General features: G+C 45.2%; 2 protein-coding genes across 16 annotated transcripts in view; one reads left to right on the forward strand and one right to left on the reverse strand.

Moving 5' to 3' along the window:
* Nucleotides 1–26,195, reverse strand: part of TANC1 (tetratricopeptide repeat, ankyrin repeat and coiled-coil containing 1) — a 240,703-nt gene that overhangs the window by 118,193 nt on the left and 96,315 nt on the right. For 13 of the 15 annotated variants that reach the window (XM_059704351.1, XM_059704352.1, XM_059704359.1 and 10 more), the window contains one exon: nt 17,992–18,192. The exons of the other annotated variants lie outside the window; for them this stretch is intronic. In XM_059704351.1, coding sequence (XP_059560334.1) covers nt 17,992–18,192 — 201 coding nt within the window. The remainder of the gene's footprint in view (nt 1–17,991; nt 18,193–26,195) is intronic. 15 annotated transcript variants of the gene reach the window in all.
* Nucleotides 19,827–20,186, forward strand: LOC132237979 (large ribosomal subunit protein eL42-like). Its single transcript, XM_059702501.1, has one exon. It carries the CDS (start codon nt 19,851–19,853, stop codon nt 20,169–20,171), a length of 321 nt encoding a protein of 106 aa, XP_059558484.1. The 5' UTR covers nt 19,827–19,850; the 3' UTR covers nt 20,172–20,186.

Consider the following 26,195-nt stretch of genomic DNA (forward strand, 5'->3'; position numbering starts at 1 on the left):
CTAAAGGAATACCAGGGAAGTATGGGCCTTAGCTAATAATGTTCATGAGCTGTAACAATGTGTCATACTAATGTACTAGGTAATAACAGGGGGAAACTAGGTATGTGGTTTCTGGGAACTCAACTATCTCTGGAGCTTCCCTATAAAATTACAACTTCTAAAACAAAAAGTTTATTTTAAAAAGCTCACTCAAGGTGCAAATGATAATTAAGAGACGCCTTCACGTATAGAAGATTCCCTCTATCTTCTGCATGAGGAATGCAGGCTCACAGTGCCTTGACATTCATCACAGAGGAGGGAGGCTGTGACAGGCTGAACTGTGTTCCCCCAAATTCAGATGTTGACTCCCTAACTCCCAGTATCTCAGAATGTGATTGTATTTGGAGAAGAAGCCTTTAAAAGAAGTTGAGTAAGTTAAAATGAGGCCACTGGGATGGACCCTAATTCGATCTGAGTGGTATCCTTAGAAAAGGAAATTTTCTCCCTTTATTTTATTACTTTTTCCGTCACTACTTACCCCCCTGTACCCTCTGCCACTTCTCCCATTCCCCCTTCCTCCCAACAATCACCACACTGTTATCCGGATCTATGAGTTCTTTCTCTTTTTTCTTTCTTAAAGATGAAATTTGGACACCCAGACACCAGGGATGAAAGACCATGTGAGGACACAGCGAGAAGATTGTCTTCTGCAAGCAAGGAGACGGGCCGTAGGAGAAACTAAATCTGCTGACACCTTGTCATGCCTTCGAGCCTCCTAACTGTGGACAATAAATGTCTATTGTTGCACCGTGGTCTGTGGTACTTGGCCATGGCAGCCCGAGCTGACAAATACAAGGGTGAAGCAAAAAACACAGTGTCACTGGAGTCACAGAACAACGGCAGGAAAGCAGACCTTGCTGGCCTCTGTCCCATCTGTGGCTTTTGGGAGGGATTTGACCCTAAGGCTGCTGATCTGGGTGACAGTGGAGGGAGTGGAAATGACCCGGGGGCTTTGGGTCAGGCAGACTGAAGTTCAAATCCCATCCAGTCACTAACTGGCTGTGTAATCTTCAGGCAAGTCATCTACACTCTTGGGTTTCTCCATCGACTGTAAGTGAGGCTGGTACCTACACCTCAGGGTTAAAAATGTTTATCTAAAGAGTCTAGGGCATGGTAAGCACTGAATAAATACTAAGTTTCCACTCCCCATTTCCTTTCCTCTAAGTCAGGCTGGCCAAGGAAGGACTAGAGGCCAAACCTGTCCCACTGCAGGTTTTATAAATACAGGGTAAGCAGAAGGCAGCCATGAGTGGTCGTTCATGCACAGTCTGCGGCTGGTCTGCACTACAGTGGCAGAGCTGAGTAGTTAAAACACAGACCTGTGGCCTTCGAAGCCTAAACTATTTAAACCTGGTCAGTGACAGGAATGTTTGTTGACTCGACTCTAAGGTCATCAATTACCCTATTTTCAAAAGCTAACAAACGCTTTCCATTCCTTATCGTACTTGACCTTCACAGCATTTGGCACAGATGTCCTGTCTTGAAATCCTTCCTCCTCCCTTGAGAACCCCTTGAGGGCAGTACATGTGAAACAACCAAGATTCAAGATATTCAAGGTCAAACTTGCTGCCCCTACCCGACCAACCGTTTCTATATTCCACAGTGTGGTCAACACACCAGCATCTACACCTGCAGGGACAGGAGTCCCAGAACTGGGGTTGCATTACACCTGTCAGAGCCTTACGGTCCTCACCTAAAATACGAGAATAATGACCACCGTGGAGACACCTGGCAACAACTACATAGGGGGAATTGTAAAGCCACTAGCACAGTGATGACAAACCTATGACACGCCTGTCAGAGGTGACACGCAAACTCATTTTTTTGGTTGATTTTTCTTTGTTAAATGGCATTTAAATATATAAAATAAATATCAAAAATATAAGTCTTTGTTTTACTATGGTTGCAAATATCAAAAAATTTCTATATGTGACACGGCACCAGAGTTAAGTTAGGGTTTTTCAAAATGCTGACACGCTGAGCTCAAAAGGTTCGCCATCACTGCACTAGCACTACAATTTTTAGAATCTGGACCCATCTAGAAAACCAAGCTTCTAGTTAGCTTCCCTCCTGGGTGCAAAGAATGAGGTAAGGGTGTGAAAGAGGTGGATCCCTCATCTCTCTGGTCCGCTGGGCAGTCTAGGGCAGTGTCCCAGGGATAGTCCACTTCTCCCAACTGCTGGGCCAGTATTTCCTGTGTGACATTACAGGAAAAGGCCTACCAGGCCCTGGCCCTGAGCCATTCTGCACTTTTCTTCCTTCCCTAATTTTCATACCCAACAGGTCACTACAACCTATAGATTCTTTTTTCCTAAAACTGTCTCAAATTGACCTCCACCTCCCTCCATTCTCCTTGGTCACTACAGGGGTTTAAACCACTTTACTTCATTCGAATCAACTCCAGTCTCCTCAACTCCAAGAGGGCCTGTATGAAGTGAATACTGGTAGTTACTGTCTGAACATTCAAATCTATTTATTTCATTCCTCTACCTAAAATATGGTCAAACACCACCACTGCCAAAAGAACAAAATGCTTGCTGGCTCACCCCTGTATTTCCATCCTCGTCTAATGCCACCTGCCCGCCATGCCCTGAGAGCTCCAGCCACATGCCTGCAGGCCCTCCAGACTTCATGTGGACTGTTCCTGCCCTGCCCAACCCAACCCAACCCAACCCAACCCAACCCAACCCAATCCAACCCCAGGGAGCACCTAACTCAACCTTCAGGAACCCACTCCAAAATCACATATAGCTGGAACCTTATCAGCTCCCCCCAAAAGAGGTTTGTCCCTTCTCTGTGATGTCACAACTTTGTAGACACCTCAATGCTTTAACTGTCATTACCTGTCTCATTAAACCAAGAGGTTCCCGAAGCTTTGGGCCAAGTATTTATTTACCTTTACATCTACCTCATCTCCAACACTCAACTGATGCTCAATAAACCCGCATACATCAAATGTTTATGGAAACTCGGTGAAAAAAGACTGAAGCTCCTCAGAGTGTCTTCGAGGCCATTCGGAAAAATAAAGAACACCACCCAAAAAATGTCCCATTCACCAACACAGTATCCTCTTATGATGAAAGGGGCTCTGGAAAAATATTGTGCCAACCTAGCCTCCAGCAAATCCAGGAGACCTGGGGGCGGTGGGGGGGTGAGAATGAGCCCAGAGGGCACGAGTCCATAAAAAAGGACTGTTTTTAAAGGCCAAGGGCACACAAACTAAGAATTTCCACTTTGAAAGGAAGAAACAGGGGATGTAAGCGACAAAAATACTGAAAGGAGGTCAAAATCCAAATAAAAATGTGATTTTCTTAAGCGGTCTGCTAGGATGTTCCTTTCTCGTTTCAGGTTAAACATGTTAGACTCAACAGTCTTTATTTTACCCCTTCTGTGTATCCTGATGAAATCTACCTGCAACACAGTGAGAATAAATCAAGATGCCTCAGGTATTCAAGCTATAGTAAGATTTTTCCTGCCTTAAAAGGAGCCAGAATTCCTCGATTGTTCATTAAAACATCACAAACTTAAGAAAAATATACAGTCAAAGCTAATACTAAGTCACTATCAATTCCTCAGAAACTGCTGAGTGTGTACTTCCTGACCTGGTGGGCTGGCATCATTTTCTCCTGACTTAAGAGGGCTCAGGTTGTAACTCCGGGGGCGCCTTTCTCAGCCCCACAGATTCAACCCGCACCACAGGACAATGCATAGATGCTGGGCTTGCTTCCCGGAGGATTGCTTCTCACGCTCCTTCAAAACTCAGTTACTTGTGTTTCTCACTGGTGGATCTTCCTTACTTTCAACAACCGCTACAATAGGACCAAGAAAAAATAAACAAGACATTGGCTGGAGCAGCACACACGACAGGAAATGAAAACCAATGAGATGGCGAACACAATGCTGCCACAGAAGCTGTGAATGGGTCAGCTAGTCCACAACACCATGCCCAGAACTTACCAGTACAAACGCAAATAATAATTTAGTTTGAACAGTTTCCTTGACATTTACTAACCCAAATCCAAATAGCAACAATCAGACTTGAAGGGTCTCTGCACGGTGGTGGCTTCCCTGCCTCATGTCAGAGAAACAGACTGAAGTCGGGAGCATGAAGGAAATCTTACCCTTTGCGACAGCATGGAGGGCCTGGAGAGCATTACACTAAGTGAAACAAGCCAGTTAGAGAAAGACAAGTATCATATGATCTCACTCATATGTGGAATCTGATGAACAAAATACACAAACAAAATAGAAACAGACTCATAGATACAGAGAACACACTGACAGCTGTCTGAAGGGAGGGGTTGGGTAAAAAAGGTGAAGGGATTAAGACAACAACAACTCGCCCTGACCGGTTTGGCTCAGTGGCTAGAGCATCAGCCTGCGGACTCAACGGTCCCGGGTTCGATTCCAGTCAAGGGCATGTACCTTGGTTGCGGGCACATACCCAGTAGGGCGTGTGCAGGAGGCAGCTGATCGATGTTTCTCTCTCATCAATGTTTCTAACTCTCTATCCCTCTCCTTTCCTCTCTGTAAAAAATCAATAAAATATATTTAAAAAAAGAAAGCAACAACTCATAGACGCAGGCAACAGTATGGTGATTACCAGAGGGGAAGGGGGATAGGTGGATGGGAGGGTGGTGGTAACGGGGGGATAAATGGTGATGGAAGGAGACTTGACTTGGGGTGGTGAGCTCGCTCACAATACAATATACAGATGATGCATTATAGAACTGTACAGCTGAAAAGTATATAACTACCAATGTCACCCCAATAAATTCAATAAAAATAAAAGAGGATGAAGTGTGAGAGAGGCTGGCAAAGGAGGAGAGAGCAAATCACCTAACCTTACCAGTCAGGGTGGTAGCAGCATTTCTAGAATGTGTGTTAGGGGCCAAGCCCTTAACAAACATTCCCTCTAGCTCTCAGAGACCTCAATGGTAAAGCATTTCTTCTCATCTCCAGGTGAGGAAAGGAAGAATCAGAGAGGTTGCCAAGTAACTTCCAAGGACACAGGGCTACTGAGAACAAGGACTGGGGGTTTGAAACCAGGTCTGTGTTAATCTTTTGGGGCCAGAAACTTCCCATGCCACTGCATAGCTTGGGTAGAATTTCTCCATTTAGAAGGCAGAGAGGGAAGAGAATTCAAGCTTATATAACAGAGATAAGATCTGCTTAAACATCACAATTTCTAAAAATAAAAAAGACCACACTCTGAGAATCTGTGTTTTACATATATATATACCATATATATATACACATACATCCAAACTTTAATGCATATATATATACACCATATATATATATATATATATATATATATATATATATATATATATATATATATATATCCAAACTTTAATGCATATATATGAGTGCAGGTACACCTTCTTCACTCAAGGACACATTTTTCATTGATTCTAGAGAGAGGGGAAAGGGTAGAGGGAAAGAGAACCCTGAAAGGCTGCCTCTTACCTGTGCCCCAACCAGAGATTAACAGAGTATGTGCTCTGACCGGGAATCAAACCATCAACCCTTAGTTGCATGGGACAACGTTTCAACCAACTGAGCCACACCGGCCAGGGCTCATTCAAATTTTAGAGTACACACATTTGTTCTAACAAGAACTATGTAACTGAAAGAAATGTAAATTGTTTTGTAAAAGTGAAATATTTTAAATAAAGGCTATCTCTATTGAATTTTTGCTAAAGAACTTGAAGTCCACAATCATTTTTTTGATTGACACAACAGCCCATGATGCTCAGTCCAGTATCTCTACTTTCCATGGCAAACATTTCCCAATCAAATATTAACACTAGACTCCAGGATGTGTTCAACTGGCACATATTCTCTTGTGATTCCTGAAGATGCTCAACATCCAGAGGCCTCGTGAAACACCCGAATGCCCTAGACCGAAGGGTCAGTAACGTGCCTGCATTCTTGAATGACACCCTGTGCGGTGTGGCATGGAGTGACGGCCTGGGCTCAGTGACCTTACATGCATTCAACTGCATCTGCTCCACAAGGCGGGGCCGGTTCTGGAGGATGAGAGACGCACCTGTTGCTCCCTCCGCCAGTCTTGGCCCCCACTGGTCCCTCACATAATGGGCTTCTGGTGTCTGAGGTAGGTATTTCTGGTACAATGCAGACCTAAGCACAAGCCATCTCCTTCGTCTGGGGCTTGTCCAAATAAAAGGCAGTCTAGTCTGTGTTCAAGGCAGAAGAAAAGCAGCTGTGCCATCTGGAGACAGTGTGTCTGCACATGGCACTTATGAGCCATGTAAGGGATGTTCAAGGGAACCCCAACCCACAGGTCTCTGCCTGACCTGCTGGCTTCCTCACTTCCCTGCATAAGGAACAACCCTGTAACGGCCCTCATGCACAGTTGCAGGCAATGACTGCTCGACTCCCACGGAAGTGCTGCTCACCCTGCCTGGTGAGCAAATCTGGGCCATTTTGGAGCACGTCTTCACTCCATCAGCTTCAGGAGTCACTGTCTCTCATTTCCACAGAGAGCTCATGGGAGCATCACAAATTATTGAGGCGGAGCCCCACCAGGCATCCTGCCTTTCTGCTTTCTGCCTCATTTCTTATTTCTGCTGAGCACTACTGCTTTCTTAAATTTCTGCACTTATGACACCAGTTCTAAGAGCTGGCTTCCCTCACAGGGCAATTTTACAGACATAACATGTTCATCGCAAATCCCGTGCAAACCAAAGGAAGACGAGTAACACGCGTCGTCGGTGGCAGAGCAGGAGCGAGAACCCAGACGGCAGGCAGTCGGGCGTTACTGCTGCTCGCACGTCCCGTTCACAGGGAAGAAAGCCGGCCGCACACCCGGAGACACGTGCTGGCCAGAAAACACACAGAGCTGAGGATGAGCTCCCCCGGAGGGCATCTGGCTGAGGATAAGGAGCTCAGAGGATGGAGACTGTGGGAATCCATGCTGGGCCACCGAGGCAGAGGAAGGGAGCTGAAGCTGGGCTCTGAGGCAGAAGATCTGTCCCCCTGAAACAGCAGCCCCACAGGGGAACCAGGGGGCCAGCCCTGGGCTTCACAGGCCCCATTCCTTTTCAATCTCACCTCCCCTGTGAGAGCAGCAATGTTGTCATTACCCCCGGCTCCCAGATGGGGGATCACTCAGAACACTGACACCACCGAACACGGGTGAGCATGCGGAGCAACGGGGATTCTCACTCGTGGCTGGAGGGCGTGCAAAATGGCACAGCGACTTCGGGGGACAGTTTGGCAGTTTCCTTGCACACAGTCCAGTCGCCGTGCTCCTTGGGGTGTACGAGGGTTTATGTCCACACAAAACGTTGCACCAGGTGTTGAGAGCAGCTTTGTTCAAAACTTGGAAGCAACCAAGATGTCCCTTAGGTAAGGCAACGAATAAAAACACCGTACTACATTCAGACAACTGAATATTATCCAGTGCTACAAAGAATGAGCTAACCAGCCATGAAATGACATGGAGGAACTTTTAATGCCTATTACTAAGTGAAAGAAACCAACGATGCAATATTCTGGAAAAGGCAAAACTGTGGAAACAGCAAAAAGATCAGCGGTTGCCGGGGGTTCAAGGTGGGGTGGAGAGAGAGATAAACAGGGCAGTGACAATATTCAGTGTGACACCTAATGATGGATACATGTCATTACACCTTTGTCCAAATTCAAAGAATGTCCAATCTACACAGTGAACCCTAAGATAAGTTATGGGCGCTCTAGGTGATAATGATGTTATCAGGGTAGGTGCACTGATTTAACAAATGCACCTTTTCTGGTGGGGTATGTTGATAATGGTGGAGGCTGTGCCTGTGTAGGGGCTGAGAGCCTATAAGAATCTCTGTACCTTCCACTCCATTTCGCTGTAAACCCAAAACTGCTCTAAAAACTAAAATCTGCCCTAGCCAGTTTGGCTCAGTGGATAGAGCATTGGCCTGTGGACTGAAGGGTCCTGGGTTCGATTCTGGTCAAGGGCACGTACCTTGGTTGTAGGCTCTCCCCAGCCCAGGCCTTGGCCAGAGCGCATACAGGAGGCAACCAATCGATGTGTTTATCTCACATTGATATTTCTCTCTGTCTTTCCCTCTCTCTTCCACTCTCTAAAAATCAATGGAAAAATATCCTCCGGTGAGGATTAAAAAATAATAATAATAAATAAAAATAAAATCTTTTTTAAAAACATATTTTATTGAATTTTTACAGAGAGGAAGGGAGAAGGATAGAGAGTTAGAAACATCGATGAGAGAGAAACATCAATCAGCTGCCTCCTGCACACTCCCTACTGGGTATGTGCCCACAACCAAGGTACATGCCCTTGACCGGAATCGAACCCACGACCCTTGAGTCCACAGGCCGACGCTCAATCCACTGAGCCAAACCGGTTAGGACAAAATCCTTTTTTTTTTTTAAGTGAACTCATCATCGGCCAATTAGGACCCATGACCAATAAAAGAGGACTTCGTTGGTAATGGAAGTAACAAGAAAGCTACATCTCCTCGGAAGAGTTTTCTCAGTTGTATTTCTCAGAACCTTTGTGCAGAGAAAGGGTTCCCTGTGGAGCACAGTTAGCTATTACTCTATGTACCTCCGAGCGAGGCAAAGCTCGCAGGCTACAAGGCTCTAGGCCCCACTACCGAGACTTTCCCGCGGGCCCCATGTTCCCTTGGGCGAGGCACCTTATTCTCCGGGCCTCTCTCCTACACCACCACCCCGCGCTCACTTTACGTCCCCCTCGGGCTCTGCAGACCCTGCCCCTGCCCGGAGCACAGCCAGCCACCGTGTCCACACAGACTCGTGCCCCAACCAACGGGAGGCTTCAAGCTGCAACCTCGGCCTCCCCTTCTGTCTCTTCCTGCTCGACACGGACGTTCATTCCTGTGCGACGGAGACGCCATGGCTCCCTGGGCTTCTGCTTCTCCGTGAGTCAGATGCGACCAGAAAAAGATTCCCCCGCCACTTGCCCCTGCCCCCATCAATTTTCTTGAGATAAAAAGGCTCGTTTCTAAGCATGGGGTTGGGCTGGTTCCAGCCGCCATCGGAGCCATCTGACACCACCACAGGTGCAGCTGACACTGCTGTACAGTGTGAGGGATAAAACCTGCAGTCACCATTCACCTTGGGGGGGGGGAGGGGCATGCAGCAAACATGCCCAAGCCTGAGAACGCGGAGAGTGGCAGGAGCACAGAGAAGGAGGGCAGAGAAGGCTGCCAGCAAACCCAGTTTAACACATACTCCTCTTGCTCTGCCGGCGTGGCTCAGTGGTTGAGCATCGACCTATGAACCAGGAGGTCACGGTTCAATTCCCGGTCAAGGGCACATGCCCAGGTTGCAGGCTCAGTCCCCAGTGTGGGGCCTGCAGGAGGCAACCGATTGATGATTCTCTCATCATTCATCTCTCTCTCCCTCCCTCTCCTTCTCTGAAATCAATAAAAATATATTTAAAACATACTCCCCTTTGCTCACTGCCTGATGAGAGCAAGGCCCTGAGAGAGAGCTAGGACCTTAATTAAAGTGTCAGCTCTCTCTAGATGAGGGAAGGTGTGCTCCTAGCTTTATAAATGTAACGGAGCATTATGTTTACATTGCCGTGTCCATTCGTATTTCAACCAACCATACGCCGTTGACGAATACCCACTACTGAAATCTCATTCACTTAACAGGTGCATACCTGTGCCCCTCACAAGGGTGACTGAAGGAGGGGCTCAGACCCTGTGTTCCAGGCTCCAAGGGGAACAAACAAAGACTAGGAGCTCCCAGTGCACCAGGGCATACGGAGTTGGCGTACCATGCTACGGAAGGTGTACAGTAAGAAGTGATTTATCACATAGGGAAAAGGAGAGACACAAAGGAAGGCTGGATGAAGCAGAGATGCAAGCCACACCAACTCTGACAGGGAAAGTTCTGGCTTAGGGCACAGGGAAGAGAATTCACAAAGGGGTACGTGGAACAACAAGGCTGGTTCAGGGCACAGCAATGCCTGGATCAATCTAAGACCACTCAATGGGCAAAGAATGATCTTTTCCATAAATGCTGCTGGGACAACTGGATATCCACATGTAAAAGAGTGAAGCTGGCTCCGACCTCACACCATACACAAAAGTATGGACTCACCAAAGGGATGGCGGGCCTACATGTAAGAGTTAAAACCAGAAAGCCCCTTAGGAGAAAACGAAGGGGCAAGTCTCTGTGACCATGGATTAGGCAACGGTGTCTTAGATATATGACATCAAAGGACAGCAACAAAAAATAAATTGGACTACATCAAAATAAAAAATTCTGTGACTGAAACATAGTACCAAAAGTATGAAAAAGAGCCTGGCTGGTATGTCTAAGTTGGTTGAGGGTCATCCCATGTACCAGGAGGTTGCCGGTTCAATTCCAGGTCAGGGTTGCAGGCTCAATCCCCAACAGAGCTGCCATATGATGGCACAATCCCACTGCCAGGTACTACCCGAGGATACATCCACACAAAAACAATACATACATACATACATGCTCACAGCAGCACGGTTCATTATACAAAGGAGGAAACAACCCATATGTCATAAACGGAAGAATGGATTTTTAAAGTGTGATATGCACATAGACGAAAATATTTGGCAATGAAACAGAATGAAGTAGTGACACATGCTACAACATGGATGAACCTAGAAGACACAGTTACCTGCAAAAAGCCAAGTCACAAGAGACTACATATAATATGATTCTATTTATATGAAATGCCCAGAATAGGCCACATGTAGAAGCAGGAAGCAGATTAGTGGTTGCTTAAAGCAGGGGATAGGGGTTTGAGATGGGAGGTGGGTTGGAAGGGATGTGGAGTGAGTGCTGATGAGAACTTTTTAAAGAGATAAAAATGTTCTATAATTAGATTGTAACGATGGTTTCGTAACCCTGTAAAAATGCTAAAAAAACAAAAACAAAACACAACTCACTGAACTGTAAACTTTAAATGAATGAGTTATATGTTATGTAAAATATCTCAATAAAGCTGTTTTTTAAAAATACAATGGGATAAATCACAGTGAAAAAAATTTAATTTGAGAAAATAAAAAACTTCTGTGAGTCATAAAACACTGTAAACCTAATTAAGAGGAAAATGATGAACTGGGAAAAAATTTTTAATAACCTACATGACTGATAGCCTTAAAACAAACAAGAAAGCTGTGATAATTCAGTAAGACACAGATATTACCCCAGTAGAACAGAGGCCAACTATTACAAACATTCCCCAAAGAAAAAAGCACACATAACCAATCTATAATAATAAAAGTGTAATATGCTAATTAGACCGGACATCCTTCCGGATGACCTTCTGGACAAAGCTGGGGCTGCTAGGGAAGCCTGGGTCCCGGGTGACAGAAGGAAGCCGGTGCCGGCAGCCGGGGGAAGGAAGGCCTACTCTTGCACGAATTTTGTGTATCAGGCCTCTGGTAAGTATATAAAAACTCATTCTGGACATTAATAAGTTTTTACCCAATAATCCCACTTTTATAGTCTATTCCAGTGATTTTCAGCTGGTGTGCCATAAGAATTTTTAAAACTTGCAATACCTGACAATTCAGTCAGGGGCACTGACCTCTTTTTACTTAGTCTATCAAATTTAAAAAATGACAACAGCCAACACAACAATAGCCATCTGGTGTGAATGAATCAAAATGATACTTATTTTTTTGTCAGATCGGCAAAAAATACATTTTCTGGTGTGCTGCAGAATTGTAGTAATTAGTTTATGTGTGCCATGAGACGAAAAAGGTTGAAAATTGTTCGTCTGTTTAATGAAAGATGCCTTTAAATTAATATTCAAGAATGTTCTTCTGCTGTTCTTTATTTAGTGGAAAACTGGGAACCTCTTACTTGTCCAGTGGTTGGGGGAATGGGCAAATACGTCACTACAGAAACAGGGCAGGAAAGACATTCAACCAAGCGTCAGAAGTAGTTGTTTTCTGGGGTATGAAGGGAACCAAGATTTACTATATCTTTATTTTGTACATTTTTGTAATGTATTTTCCTACTCCAATATCACTTCTAAAATTTAGAAAATAAAGTTAACAAATACCTATGTATTTACCCGAAAAGAAATGAGATAATCACATTCTTCATCAGTGGTACATGTGTGAATCGCCTGGGAAGCTTTTTAAGAAACCCCCATGCTCAGGCCATGCCTCATATGCATCCAATCAGAATCTCTGAAGGTACGACCCAGGCATCAGGATTCTTTAAAACTCTGGGGTGGTTTCAGGGAACAGCCAAATCCTATTTGGGTGAATCAAGACTCAGGGGCAGGGGAATACATGACACGCAAAGGTCCTAGCTTCACAGTGGGGCAAACGCAGGCACCCGGTTCTAGGTGTGAACACAGAACAGAAAGTGTGTGTGTCCTGTCACGGTGACAACATGGCAGTACGCACAGGCAGGGCCACCAACTCCTCGGTGGAGGCTACCCTCTAAGGCAGTGGTTCTCAACCTTCTGGCCCTTTAAATACAGTTCCTCATGTGGTGGTGACACCCAACCATAACATTATTTTCGTTGCTACTTCATAACTGTAATGTTGCTACTGTTATGAATCGTCATGTAAATATCTGATATGCAGGATGGTCTTAGGCGACCCCTGTGAAAGGGTCGTTCGACCGCTAAAGATGTCGCGACCCACAGGTTGAGAACCGCTGCTCTAACGAGTCTCCAGGAGAAAAACAGAATGTTGTCCTGTTGACCACAGCAGGCAAAACTGTCCTTGCTGCAGGTCAGATCCCTGACCACTCAGAGGTGAAGGCAGAGCCCAGAACTAGCTTGCTGGACTGCGCGTTCTCTGTGTTATGCTCCACCGCCCCGAGAAGGAGCCTCACAGACACACGTGTGGACAACTGTAAGCCTATGACCTCCCCATGTACACGCAGCCAGAACACAAAGCCACGTCATGAACAGCCCATGGGCCAACAATGGACAGACAGAACAGTGCAGACGGCATAGGAGAATGTGCTGGAGACAGAGGGGGGGACCTGGGCTTAGGCCAAGATCCGCCAATACTTGTACATTGGGGCAAGTTCCGTACAGATGAGCCGTCTTTGGTTCCGTATCTGCAAATAGGCCTGATGGATGTGCGATAGCGGCCTTGCCAACGCTAACTTGTCTATGATCCTCCAGGATCCTCACCACAAAGCACAGATCTGGGGTGGCAGCTAAAAGTGGAAGCCAGCTGAGTGTTGTTCTGACCTTGAACTTGACCTGACTCAGCTGTGATAATTCCCGACAGTATTGTAGAAAGAAAGAAAATGGAAATTGTCGGAGAGGTGTAGACAAAAGAAGTTCAAACCAGGAAGGCTCCAGAATGACTTCCTCAGCCTCCTCGTTCTAATTCTTGGGAGTTCCCAACTCAGCCGGACAAAGCACCTACCAGCACCATGCACTTAACACTGTTCCCGGAAGAGGTTCGCTCCAAAAGAAGCGTCTCTGAGAATGCCAGAGGGCGTGCGAAATCAATGAGGCTTTTCTGGAAAGTGGCTGGACAGTATGTATCCAGAATCTTTAAATACGCAGTCCACTTAGTTCAATAATTCCACTGCTGGGAACCGCCACTGTTGAGATACCAGCTGTGTATTACAAATTACTGAGATGACTGGACAAAAACATTCACATCGGGAGTTCTGGAGACTGGCTGCACAACTCTGTGAATGTAATGAACACTACTGACCCGTACATTAAAATTCGTTAAAAATCAGGAATGGGAAATGGAAACAATGGACATTAAATATCAAGGTCTTCAAGCAAATTGCAAACTACTCACGATATACTATTAAATGAAAAAAGGCAGAGCACATGTGGTCTCAGGTTTAGGTGGAGTCGATTAAAAATAAAAAAACTAGAAAAATCAAAACGCTAAGAGTAGTTCTGCCTCTATGCTGGGATCTCCAGTTTTCTACAAGAAACCCTCTAGCGCAGTGGTTCTCAACCTTCCTAATGCTGCCACTCTTTAATACAGTTCCTCATGTTGTGGTGACCCCCAACCATAAAATTATTTTCGTTGCTACTTCATAACTGTAATTTTGCTACTGTTATGAATCGTAATGTAAATATCTGATTTCAGGTGTATTTTCATTGTTACAAACTGAACATAATTAAAGCATAGTGATTAATCACAAAAACAATATGTAATTATATATGTGTTTTCCGATGGTCTTAGGCGACCCCTGTGAAAGGGTTGTTCGACCCCCAAAGGGGTCACGACCCACAGGTTGAGAACCGCTGCTCTAGCGGGTGAGGGAGGCCGGGGCCTGGCAGACATGAACTCAAGGTCCAAGAATCAAAGGGCAGAATGACTTCCACTTTACAGCCTGTCCGCTTTGAGGTTTTCCGCCTTAAAGAAACAGACAGCCAGAGGGGTTTTCAAAACTGCTACCTCAGCTCTGTCAACAGAGACAGACCTGGAACTGGAAGCAGCAAAGGTGCAAACAGCCGGCAGGACCCAGTCCCCCCATACAGGCAATGACGAGAGAAAAGCAGCATCACCCACTTGTCACCATTTGCTGTCCCCACCATCAGCGTTTTAAAAGGCTGCTTCTCCTTCATGCAGTACCTTTGGATTGTTTCATAATGGGCCTGAAGTGACCTGGGAAATGTAATCCAAATAGAAAGTAACTAATGATGTTACTAATAAACAAACCACAGGAAATGGGCTTTGCTCTTCTCTGGAAGACAAAAGGATACATTACAAACATTAATGAATTCTTAATCCAGAAAGGCTTGCACTAGCCACAGAATTACTTTAATGCACCCTGGTCCTTGTTTTCATGACCAGAAAATGTATTTTTCCATTTAGAAAAAAAACAACAACCCGAATTTGAAATACTCAGAAAACTGCATCTTTCAACTAGCAGTAAAAAATATATAAACAAATGGAGCAAGATAGGAGGACAGGAAATAAAAATAATAATTAGGAATCTAAGTGGAATGTAAGAAGCTCAGTCACGTAAAATGCAGGGTCACAGTACTGCAAGGTTAATGAAACTGTCTGGCCCAGAGTTCCCATGGCCCAGGAGCTAACCACCAACTGTACCCGGGCTGTGTGAGTGCCTATTACAGGGGTTTATGGAATTTGACCTTTGCCAGAATAAATAGTTTTGGTCCTTGACAGTTTCTTGATTAGCATCAATTAGTGAAGAGTTTCTATCCAAACAAGTAAAACAGGTTTGGTGGTGTGTGTGTGTGTGTGTGTGTGTGTGTGTGTGTGTGTGTGTGTGTGTGTGTGTGTGTGTGTGTGTGTGTGTTTAAGCACCTTCTTAAAAGAGAAAGAAAGGGGTTTTGTCTTAAAAATAAGAACAACAGTCATCAAGGTAGTTTCAGAGCTGGATCTGAAAGATGACAGGATCCCGCTCAGGTGGAGGGCTCCACAGCTGGGGCGCTGCACGCACAGCACACCGTGATTGCTGTAGGGTTAGCAACCACGGGCTACCTTTTTAAATAGATGGCCGTTTTTACATCCACTGCACGTGCACGACCATATGCCAGCTATTTTTACAGGCAGGTAGACCATCAGGGCTCTGGATAGTTTTCCAACAATATGGCTTAGACAGAAATCCGTGTGTAAGATGCTGTGGGGAAAATGCTGTTTCTTTGTCTGATGGAGTCTGAGTCACTGCCATTGTTAAGCAAGCTTCTCTGCCCTTACCTTTCCTTTTCGAATAAAAATGAGAAGAAAATAAAGCCGAGGTACCACTGGGAGACACAGATGTGGGCACGACACACGCACGGCTCCGCTGGAGAAGAACCTACTGAGTGTGTTTAGTTAGCATTTGGGCCCACTTTTTCTAATATGGAGAATATTTCCTTCACTCCATGAAAAGGCTGAATGTTGCAGAACTACTTCCTTCTATTCATAAGGCCTTGCAAAGATTTTAGCAGAAGTAAATGTTGTCCCTACGGAGAAAAACAAACTCTTGAATATTTTCTCAAAACCAAAGACATGTCATGTGGTCAGGACACAGGACCAAGGCCTGTCAGGGACTTCTGCTGCTACCTAACGTCCCACTGAAGTGCCACTAACTAACCAAATAAATAAATTGTAACTGTGTGAGGTGATGGATGCATTCACTAACCTGTATGTAATCATTTTCCAATACATACAGATATAAAGTTGTATGGATATGTGTCAGTTGTATCTCAATGAAGCTGGAAAAAACAAATGCAGTTAAAAAGAAGATTTAAGCCTGGCCAGTGTGGTTCAGTGAGTGAGTGTCGCCCATAAACCAGGAGTGTCGATTCCCAGTCAGGGCACACACCAGGGCTGCAGGTTTAATCTCCGGTGGGGGGTGTGCAGGAGGCACCCTCTCCCTTCCTCTCTCTAAAATCAATAAAAATATATTTTAAAAGCAGGTTTAAGTCCTACTAAAACAAAGAGTGAATTTGTTATTAATAATGAAATTATATCTGAAATGCAGTATTCCCTGCCTCTCAAGTGTGTGCTTGTCCCAAGACTCAAGCAACAAGTCATCTACAGTAGCGCAGACCACGGGGAAACTGTCCTAACAATCCACTCTCTGCACTCGCCATTACCCTCCACCGAGGTCCCTCAAGAGTCCAGATGGGCTCGAATTCTATTATCTATTTTATATAGATGAGGGATGCTTACAGAAGACACCTGCCCGGTCCCTAACCATCAGACGTGGGAAGTGCATAAACACACGACTTCAAGGGCAAAGGACAAGTGATGTGGCTGATAAGAGGAAAAAGTAAAACACTGTGCAGAGTTTATAGAAAGGCAGTATGGAAATTGTGATTTAAAAGAAGAAATCTGCCAGAGATACAGCGGTTGGGGGAGGACAAAGAGAAGGAAGAAAAGACATTCCAGGAATTTCCCCAAATACTGATAAACAGGTCAAATTCCTTGGCACAGGAAATCGCTTCATACCAAAAAGGTCTCCAAGTTCCAGCGAATGACTGGGTTGTAAACATGTTGTCCAAAATAAGAAAGTTCTAGAATCATCAACTATTTTGGACACTCACCAACTCATAGTGCCATTTCTAACAGTCAAAGCCTTGAAAGCTGCCTTCTTAATTTTACCTCCCCACAAACTGCAAACAGCCACTAAATAATTCTGAAATAATGCATAGGATATCAAGAAACACAAATATTGAGGAAGCCAGGAAAACAAACACAATTTTTACAGTCCGGGGCACATTTTAGACTAACTCCAAACACGTGACGTGTAGATGAGAGCATTCTGCACTGGCCCCATAATCAGGAAGGCCCAACCGTCCCACCCTCAGCAAACAAGTACTCAGCGAGCCTGAAAGAAGGTCAACGGACTTTTATGACCCCAGGTAGCAGCATTTTGGAAAGGCTTTCCTCCCCTCTGATTCATAACCTCTCCAAGCTAAGTAGCGTTGGGTTTGTATTGGCAATGTTAACTATAAAAAGTTGGTAAGCGTGAGGAAAGTGAAAAAGACTTTAACCAAATAATCCATCCATCCCGTCCCTGCCACTTTACAGGTCTGAATTTTCACAAACAATTAAATTTTATAGCTGTTCAAATGCCAGATGATGTAATCAAAGAAAATACATCGGTGTATGACACTCGGTAGTAATAGCCGTTATCAGATTACACTTGCCCAAATCCAAAACCTTTAAATGCACCAGTGTGTTTAGATTAAAGTGTTCCCTAATTCATGAGCAAGAAAGCAACAAAATAGATGGTTAACGTTAATATTGATAACAAGATCTGGAATCTTTATAAAAGTACAGCCTGGGTAATCAATATATTTTATACACAAGTTGAACTAAGAAAATGAATTTATTCATGATTCTTAAGATTTCCTTTTTTTCAAAAGTCATTGTACAAAGAAAAAAACCTGCTCCCAGATTTCTTATAGGCACTAGTTTTGCTTAATTTCAATGCGTGTATTGCATATATAACCAAGGCCTTGATCTGGGTGCTGTTCTGTTGCTTGCTTACCTGGGGATTTTTTGTTTGATCTTGATTGCACCGAGTGAGACTGTCTTGGCAGCAGAGGTGATGAAGGCAGAGACATGGAGACACCCTTGGCCAAGCTCACCCTATAGGTGTCCTCAGCCATAGGAAGACTGCTCACAGAAAAGTCGCCACCAAGGCCAGAGGGCAGGCCTGGAGGGGAGGTCTCTGGACCAAAGTCACCTCCTGGAGAGTAGAAAGAAAACCTTAGGTTAGACCAGCCATCACAGGTGGAAGCAAATTTAATTCCTAGGAACTACATTCTTAGAATGTAATTCCCATAGAGCATATGTGTGTGCACTGAATTTTTTTTAACAACTTTTTCCCCCTCTCTACCACTCTTAAGGACTTTTAACACGGTGAGAGAAACTTCAGGTTTCACCCCTCAAGCATCAATAAACTGCCCCATACCCTTTTCTGCACCATACCAACTGGTCTGGTTTCATTCATAACAATGGGTTCAGAAAGCCACTGATCGCAGATTAGATCAAGGTCAAGTATGAATGACCCACAAGAAGATTTAATTTCAGCCTAAAGAAAGGGAGGGGGTTACAAAGGTATCAATAGAATAGATTCAAACAATAAGATCCATTCCACAATTCTCCGGCCTCCTACCAGTTCTCTAAAAAAAAAAAGAAATCCAAGAGAGTCTGGAATACTTCAACATTCCTCCCCAGTTCTCTCATCTGACCCACGTCACACGCCCCATGGCATAGGGTGGACCCTCCTATAACTCAACCAGCCCAAACCCTTCGTCCCGAGACCAGAACCATGGCTCACTTATTAAAGCAGGTTCTCCTTGGCATTCAGTCCCTAAATAAACTTAAGGACAAACAAGCTTACTGTTATGACATTAAACATTCTAGAGTAAGCAGATGCAAAGAAAAAATACTGAGGATGCAATTACAGTGAAGGGACTACATATGTAACTCAGAAGAGAATATATAGGCCGGGACCAGCCTCACCAGAAACCCCCCCCCCCCCGCCCCCCAATCCAGGCCTCAAGCACTCAGACACAGATGCTTCTCCTACTGTCCCTCTTGCCCCATCAACTCCTCCCTGTCCCCTGCTGAGAAGCAACTGAGGAAGTGCAGGCAGAGGAGGAGGTAAGTCATTATCCTGATGATTAAAAACATCTTCAATCTTTAAATAATATACGGAGAACTGGAAAGCTTTAGACAGTTTTCCACAAGCAAACTAGGCTGACAAATGCTATCCAAGTGGCTCTCGTGACCAGTCCCTGCCAGCTCGTGGGTGTCATCTCAGGAATGCAAACAGGTGCTGTGCCTGCAAGAATGGCGCCTGGTCACCTGATTCCTGGATGTTTAGCAAGAAACTCCGGGAGACAGAGAACTTGGAAAGCACTGAGGCCACAGCCCACAACCCCAGGGGGTTTACACACAAAGGATGTGAGGTGGGGCCCTGAAGAGGTGGCACTGGGTCTCCATGTGGTGAGAAGAGAACCACCCTGCCCATGGCTGCCCTTATGCCCCTATAGCTCCGTCCTGGGCAGTCAATGGCTGGGGGGTTCCTGACAGGAGCAGGCATGGTGACAGGCACTGTCTTTCGCACTCACACACGAGTATTTCTGACCTATAAAAACAACAGCCCAGTAGCTCAGCAGTTGAGTGTCGACCTGGAGGTGACAGTTCCATTCCCGGTCAGGGTACATGCCTGGGTTGTGGGCTTGATCCCCAGAGTGGGGCGTGCAGGAGGCAGCCCATCAATGATTCTCTCTCATCAACGTTTCTCTCTCTCTCTCCCCCTCTCCCAAATCAGTAAAAATATATATATTTATAAAAACAGCCCAGAGTTTCCTTTCCCTGCTGATAGCTCTCGCGGACATGGTGAACGTTCCTAAAACCCGCCGAACTTTCTGTAAGAAGTGTGGCAAGCATCAGCCCCACAAAGTAACACAGTACAAGAAGGGCAAGGATTCTCTGTGTGCACAGGGAAAGCGGCGTTATGACAGGAAGCAAAGTGGCTATGGTGGGCAGACTAAGCCGATTTTCCGAAAAAAGGCTAAAACTACAAAGAAGATTGTGCTGAGGCTTGAATGCGTGGAGCCTAACTGCAGATCTAAGAGCATGCTGGCTATGAAGAGATGCAAGCATTTTGAACTGGGAGGAGATAAGAGGAGAAAGGGTCAAGTGATCCAGTTCTAAGCTTCATATTTTGTGTGATTATATGACAATAAAATCATGGTATGTTCACTTCAAAAACAAAACAACAACAAAAAAACAGCCCAGATTTCAACTCCCTGAATTTGAATGGGAACACAAAATTAGGGAGAAATGCATCTACTGTGACAATACCAGAAATCAAAAGTAAAGCTCACTGCTGAGACAGGGTTTATTTTCTTAAATACTTAGTGTTCTCTAAGGTAGTAGTTCTCAACCTTCTGGCCCTTTAAATACAGTTTCTCATGTTGTGACCCAACCATAAAATTATTTTCGTTGCTACTTCATAACTGTAATGTTGCTACTGTTATGAATCATAATGTAAATATCTGATGTGCAGGATGGTCTTAGGTGATGCCTGTGAAAGGGTCGTTCGACTGCCAAAGGGGTCGCGACCCACAGGTTGAGAACCGCTGCCCTAAGGGGATACAAGAGAAATTGGGGATTCGAGGCTAAAAGAGAATTGGAGTTTCCTAATTAGAAAAACTGCCCCAGAACCTTGTTTATATCAAGCAGTACAAATATTTCCATTAACTGCAAGTCTGGGGGGGAGTTTCCAGGGCATGCTGCAGCCACCAGGCCCTTCAGCCTCCGCACAGCTGCGCTCGGGCACTTTGGTTTCATGCGGTCGGCAATAACACGTGACTCAGAGATGACGTTTGGGAAGGACGGGTTTTCATTTCAAGTTTAGTTTGAAATCGCACTGTAAGATCAGTCCCAAATACGTTGTTCGGTTGGTCTGTTTTGCAGACACAATGAGAGATCCCTAGCTTCCAGCTTCCTTTTATAAGAAAAGGAGAGACGTTTTATGTATGAAGAGGTGGCACAAAGCACGCGGGGTGATCCAGTGGCTGAGAAGCTAAAGACAGAAGCTGTCGAGCCTGGTGCTTTAACTGCGCGAGGGCAAAGGGGTTCAGGTCAAAGTCAGTCTGGCAAGCGCATCACAAGGAGGCGGCCGACGCCAGGCAGATGGCGAGGCTCTCTCAGGGGCATCCGTGAGAACTATACGATATCGGTCTGCGCAACAGAAACCAGCATTTCTCCGCTGATTTAACATTCCTCAGCAGATGCTTATTAAAGCAGTTTAGGAGGGATTAAAAGCATGTCACTCCAACGACCAGCAGGGCTGGCACGTTTCTTTGAGCCTGAATCCATGTTTCTGTTGTAGCTGTGATCTGTGTCATTCCCTCCTCAGTAAAGTGATGGGAAGCACACTTCATGTCGCTGCTGCAGAAAGGCCCAGCCAGGCAGGATGGTGCATCCTCTCCCGCGTATGAAAACCACGATGTCCACCACAGAGGATGTGCCAGGCCTCCTCCCGTTCCGCCGGCAGGTGTTTCCCGTGGAACATTTACACCCTCGGCCCGAGATGCGGGTAATCCCAGAGAGCACTGGTCCAGTCATTGTTTCACAGGCAGGAAGCTGGAGCATGGGGGTTAACCATGACGAGAAGGTTAGGGCTTCCCCCCGAGTCTCCCCAACCAGCCAGCTCAGGCTGTGATGTACCCACTACCCTACATGATTAAGAACTTCACTTGGGGGGTGGGGGGGGGGGGAACACAGGAAATTCTCCTAAAGAGACATGCTTTTAAGTGAGTTAAATCTATAAGGCAGGGGTGGGGAACCTTTTCCTGCCAAGGGCCATCTGGATATTTATAACATCATTCGTGGGCCATTCAAAATTATCAGCTTAAAAACTAGCCTGCTATATTTGGTCAAACATTTAATTAACTCACCCCTAATGCCTTGGCAGGGCCAGAGTAAATGATTTTGAGGGACTGCAGACCGGACATTCCCCACCCCTGCTATAAGGGGTCGGCACATTTTCGCTATACAGGTCACATACAGTCTGTCATTTACACACACACACACACACCCCTTTTCTTATTTTAAAATCATCAAAATTCTCTGGTTTCCAAAAATAAAAGGCTAGAAAGGGCACAGGGCATAAGGTTCTTCCTATTTGTAATAAACATAAGTAAATACAAACATACACACAAAGACCTGCAAATCCAAGTCACAGTTTGCAAAGATAATGGAACTATCAAAGGGGAGAAAGCCATCCAATTAGGCGTTTTAAATTGGCAAAAGTGGGTTTTGATAATAGTTCATTTTACCTCCCCCCCCCCCCAACACACACACTTTTACAGACTGTGAAAAGGGATTTAAATGCACAATGAGAAGGAATGGGAATCTGGGAGATAATGCATGCTTAAAGGCGGCTATGCAGAATGCCGTGTCCAGCCCTACAGATTAAAGTACACGGAGTGCGGGATTAGAGGAGGCTTTAAAGAACGAGAGCAATGGAGCCAGAGAGATGAAAGCAAAAGCACATTTCAGAAAGACCCGAGAAAGCCAAGGGTGAGCTCAGACATTCAGGTAAATAGGTCTGCAGATGCAGGAAATAAGGTTTCCATTTATTGTGCTGTTGAAGTGGCCAGGTGGAGGAGGGGAAATGGAGGCTCTGAATAGAAAGAGAAAAGATGTCTGTGTCGCCAGTTCCAGAAATCGGGACTTGGGCGATACGCTTAACTGGGGCATTAAATGTGTTAGGCATCTCTTACACCGTCCCTGCCCGGGAGTGCACTGTTTCTTAAACATATTTTCCAACATAAGGCTTTATAACCATATAACTCACATTTATTTACAGAAACCCAGAAAATTGGAAAAGATTTCCTCCCACAAGATCCAATATCATTTTCAGAGTCTTCGGAAGGCACTCTCTGAGACGGAAAGCACTTTAAACCATTTTACATCTTATAGGATCTCCCCAACTATCCAGCCAGACTGATTTTGTTCATGCGCATTTTCAAAAAAGAATGATTAATGTTTCTGAGAAAGCAATTTTCCAAAATATTATTCACACAGTTGTGACTAATTCCCAAACAATACAAAGCAGCAAACCCCCCAGAATACAGAAAGACCTGGTCAATAGGACAAGTTTAGCCTTTTGTCTTCAAAACTTGACCAAGTGGGTTCCAAACAGAAATCGGTACATACTATCTTCACCGTTCATTCTTAATACTCAATGTTACAGAAACAAACGTACTTTATATCCTGAAACAGAGGATGAGGAAACGGGCTGGCTTTTCTTTCCTCTGATTGCCGAAGTTTTCCCCTGAAGGCGTGTCACCATTTAGAGTTGCTGAGTTTTAAGAATACAGGAACGCAGAAAAAACCCCACTCCCAAGCCCCGGAGGGGTACCCTTAAAAATAAAAAACATGGTTTCTTTAGACATACTATGTGTTGGGACAGGGTTTCAGGTTCTTCATATCTATGCTCTCCTATCCTCCCAACCACCCCATGCAGTAGGTGCTAACCTTATGCCCCTCCTTCAGTAAGGACACTGAGGCCCAGAAAGCATCCAGTACCTTGCCCGAGGACCCTGGCACATGGCAGAGTTGAACTTGAACCCAGGCAGTCCCATCCGGAGTCCATTCTCTCTCTCGGTAACGCTGCCCTGCGAAAAGGCTACTGACATAGGCCTTTCACCATGACGCCGTTTGTGTATTTAATAGGGAAAACCAAAAATAGTGTATGTAGGTCTGTCTACACGCAGTACTGGGCCACGCAGGGAAGAAGCTGTTCCCTCATCTGTTCTCACTTCTCGCGCTGGCTGGTTAATTAGCCCCACGGCGCTCCTGGAACACTCCATTTGGGAGGCGCCCAGGCCCCGCGATCGTTAATTTCCTTTCAGTCACACCTTATGCTGTTACCATACAAGCGAAGTGGATCCGAGATAGATGTTTAGTCATCGGGCACCCTAAATAGTTTCTTCTCGTTTCACCGTGTACTGTAATTCCTTAACTCTTGCCGTCTTTGGGGCCTGCCCCCTCTGCCCGGGTGAAGGCAGCGAATGCCACTCCGGACACACAGAACAAAGCATCCTGCCACTCTGCCTGGCCCGGGTGAAGGAAGCAGTGAGGCAGCAGCCTACAGGGTTCATCCTGAACGGGCGTGGAACTCATTATTCTACGTTTCCTCATCAGAGGTGTTCGATACCCGGGTCCTGAGGGACCCACCACACTCAGATTCTGAGACCTGCCAGGCCCGCTGCTCCCACACATGAGGGTCTCCCCGAGGGCACAGAAGGAAGCCCGTGCCCTTCCAGGGAGGCTGTCCCGACTGGCCTAGGGTACGGCTCAGGCCAGGTCCTCAAAGCTCGCCGGGGGATTCTCATGTGCAGCTGGGGTGATAACCACAGACTCAAGAAGGTGGTCAGAAAGGTGTGTGCTCCTATCACAAGACAAAGAGGTGGGAGAGGTGCACAAGGAAAGGAACTTGAGGGAATCCTCAACCATCTGACGATTAAAATAAAAGCTTCCATTATTCGAATGGCACATTCCTTGAGTGTATGGATGTATTCCTGTGGGTACCTGTATGCATGCACAAGCACACACGCTGTGTTTATATATAAATATACGTAAACATTCACATAGGCACATGCAGGAAGGGTTCTAGAAGGGCACACAGGGGAACCAGGGGCTGCCTCTGAGAACAGGAGCGTGCATGAAGGTATGCGCTTTTCTGTGGTTGACATCTTTTCTATGTGCACACACTGCCTATGAATATTTTAGATTTACATGGGACTGAGCCATGTGCAGACGTGAAGATGTTAAGCCTAAACGGGCCACCTGCTATGGCCTGACTTGGCAAGTGGGTAAATGAAGTTCTATTCCACACAGACTGTGATCTGATGAGACCTATGCTCTTTCAACGAAAAGCCAAAACCCCTCCCCCAAAACAGTAAGTGGTGGGAGACTGAGGCAACTTAGCTTATTAGTGAAGGGAACAGAAATGTCTTCTTGAAAACTCAAAGAAAGAAGAATGAGAGAAAAACTCGGTAAACGCAGTAGCTTGTAGGGCAACATGGCCTCCCTATCTTCCCTATGGTGTTTCCTTTTGGATTACTTTATCTAGAGCAGCAGTTCTCAACCTGTGGGTCGTGACCCCTTTGGCGGTCGAAGGACCCTTTCACAGGGGTCGCCTAAGACCATCATGCATATCAGATATCAACATTACGATTCATAACAGTAGCAACATTACAGTTATGAAGTAGCAACGAAAATAATTTTATGGTTGGGTCACAACATGAGGAACTGTATTTAAAGGGCCAGAAGGTTGAGAACCACTGATCTAGAGGTTACACTACGATTAAAGAGGAGCAAAGAAAAGGCAATAGCTAAATTAGGATCCACATTTCAGACATAAAGAGTAGAATTAACACTACAAAAAGTCCTCAGTGCCCTAGCTGGTTTGGCTCAGTGGAAAGAGCATCAACGGACTCAAGGGTCCCCGGTTATAGTTACCGGTCAAGGGCACACGCCTGGATTGCAGGCTCGATCCCCAGCAGGGGGTGTGCAGGAGGCAGCCGATCAATGATTCTCTCTCATTGTTGATGTTTCTATTTCCCTCTCCCTTCCTCTCTGAACTCAGTAAATAAATAAATATATACATCTACATATATACATACATATATACATACATATACATATACATATATACATACATACATATATATATATATATATATATATGTATATATATATATATGTCTTCAAGCTTGAGGCAGTCTCCCCAGGATGCAGAAAAGGGGTCAAACAGTTTTATAATGTGAGAAACTATTATAAATATGGAAAACACAAGGTGTTTCTGAGAAGAAATAAGGATATAAGTTAATTTTTAAAACTCAAAGAAATCTTTTTTGAATTGGGTTTTGCAGATGTAAAAGGACCCACCATGCTCTAGGCCAGTGGTTGGCAAACTCATTAGTCAACAGAGCCAAATATCAACAGTACAATGATTGAAATTTCTTTTGAGAGCCAAATTTTTTAAACTTAAACTATATAGGTAGGTACATTGTTATTAACTTAATTAGGGTACTTCTAAGGCTTAGGAAGAGCCACACTCAAGGGGCCAAAGAGCCGCATGTGGCTCGCTAGCCGCAGTTTGCCGACCACGGCTCTAGGCAGTTTCCCTGAAGGGAGACCCACACCTGGACTCACCCT

The sequence above is a fragment of the Myotis daubentonii genome, chromosome 7 (assembly GCF_963259705.1).
Source record: "Myotis daubentonii chromosome 7, mMyoDau2.1, whole genome shotgun sequence".
NCBI classification, from domain to species: Eukaryota; Metazoa; Chordata; class Mammalia; order Chiroptera; family Vespertilionidae; genus Myotis; species Myotis daubentonii.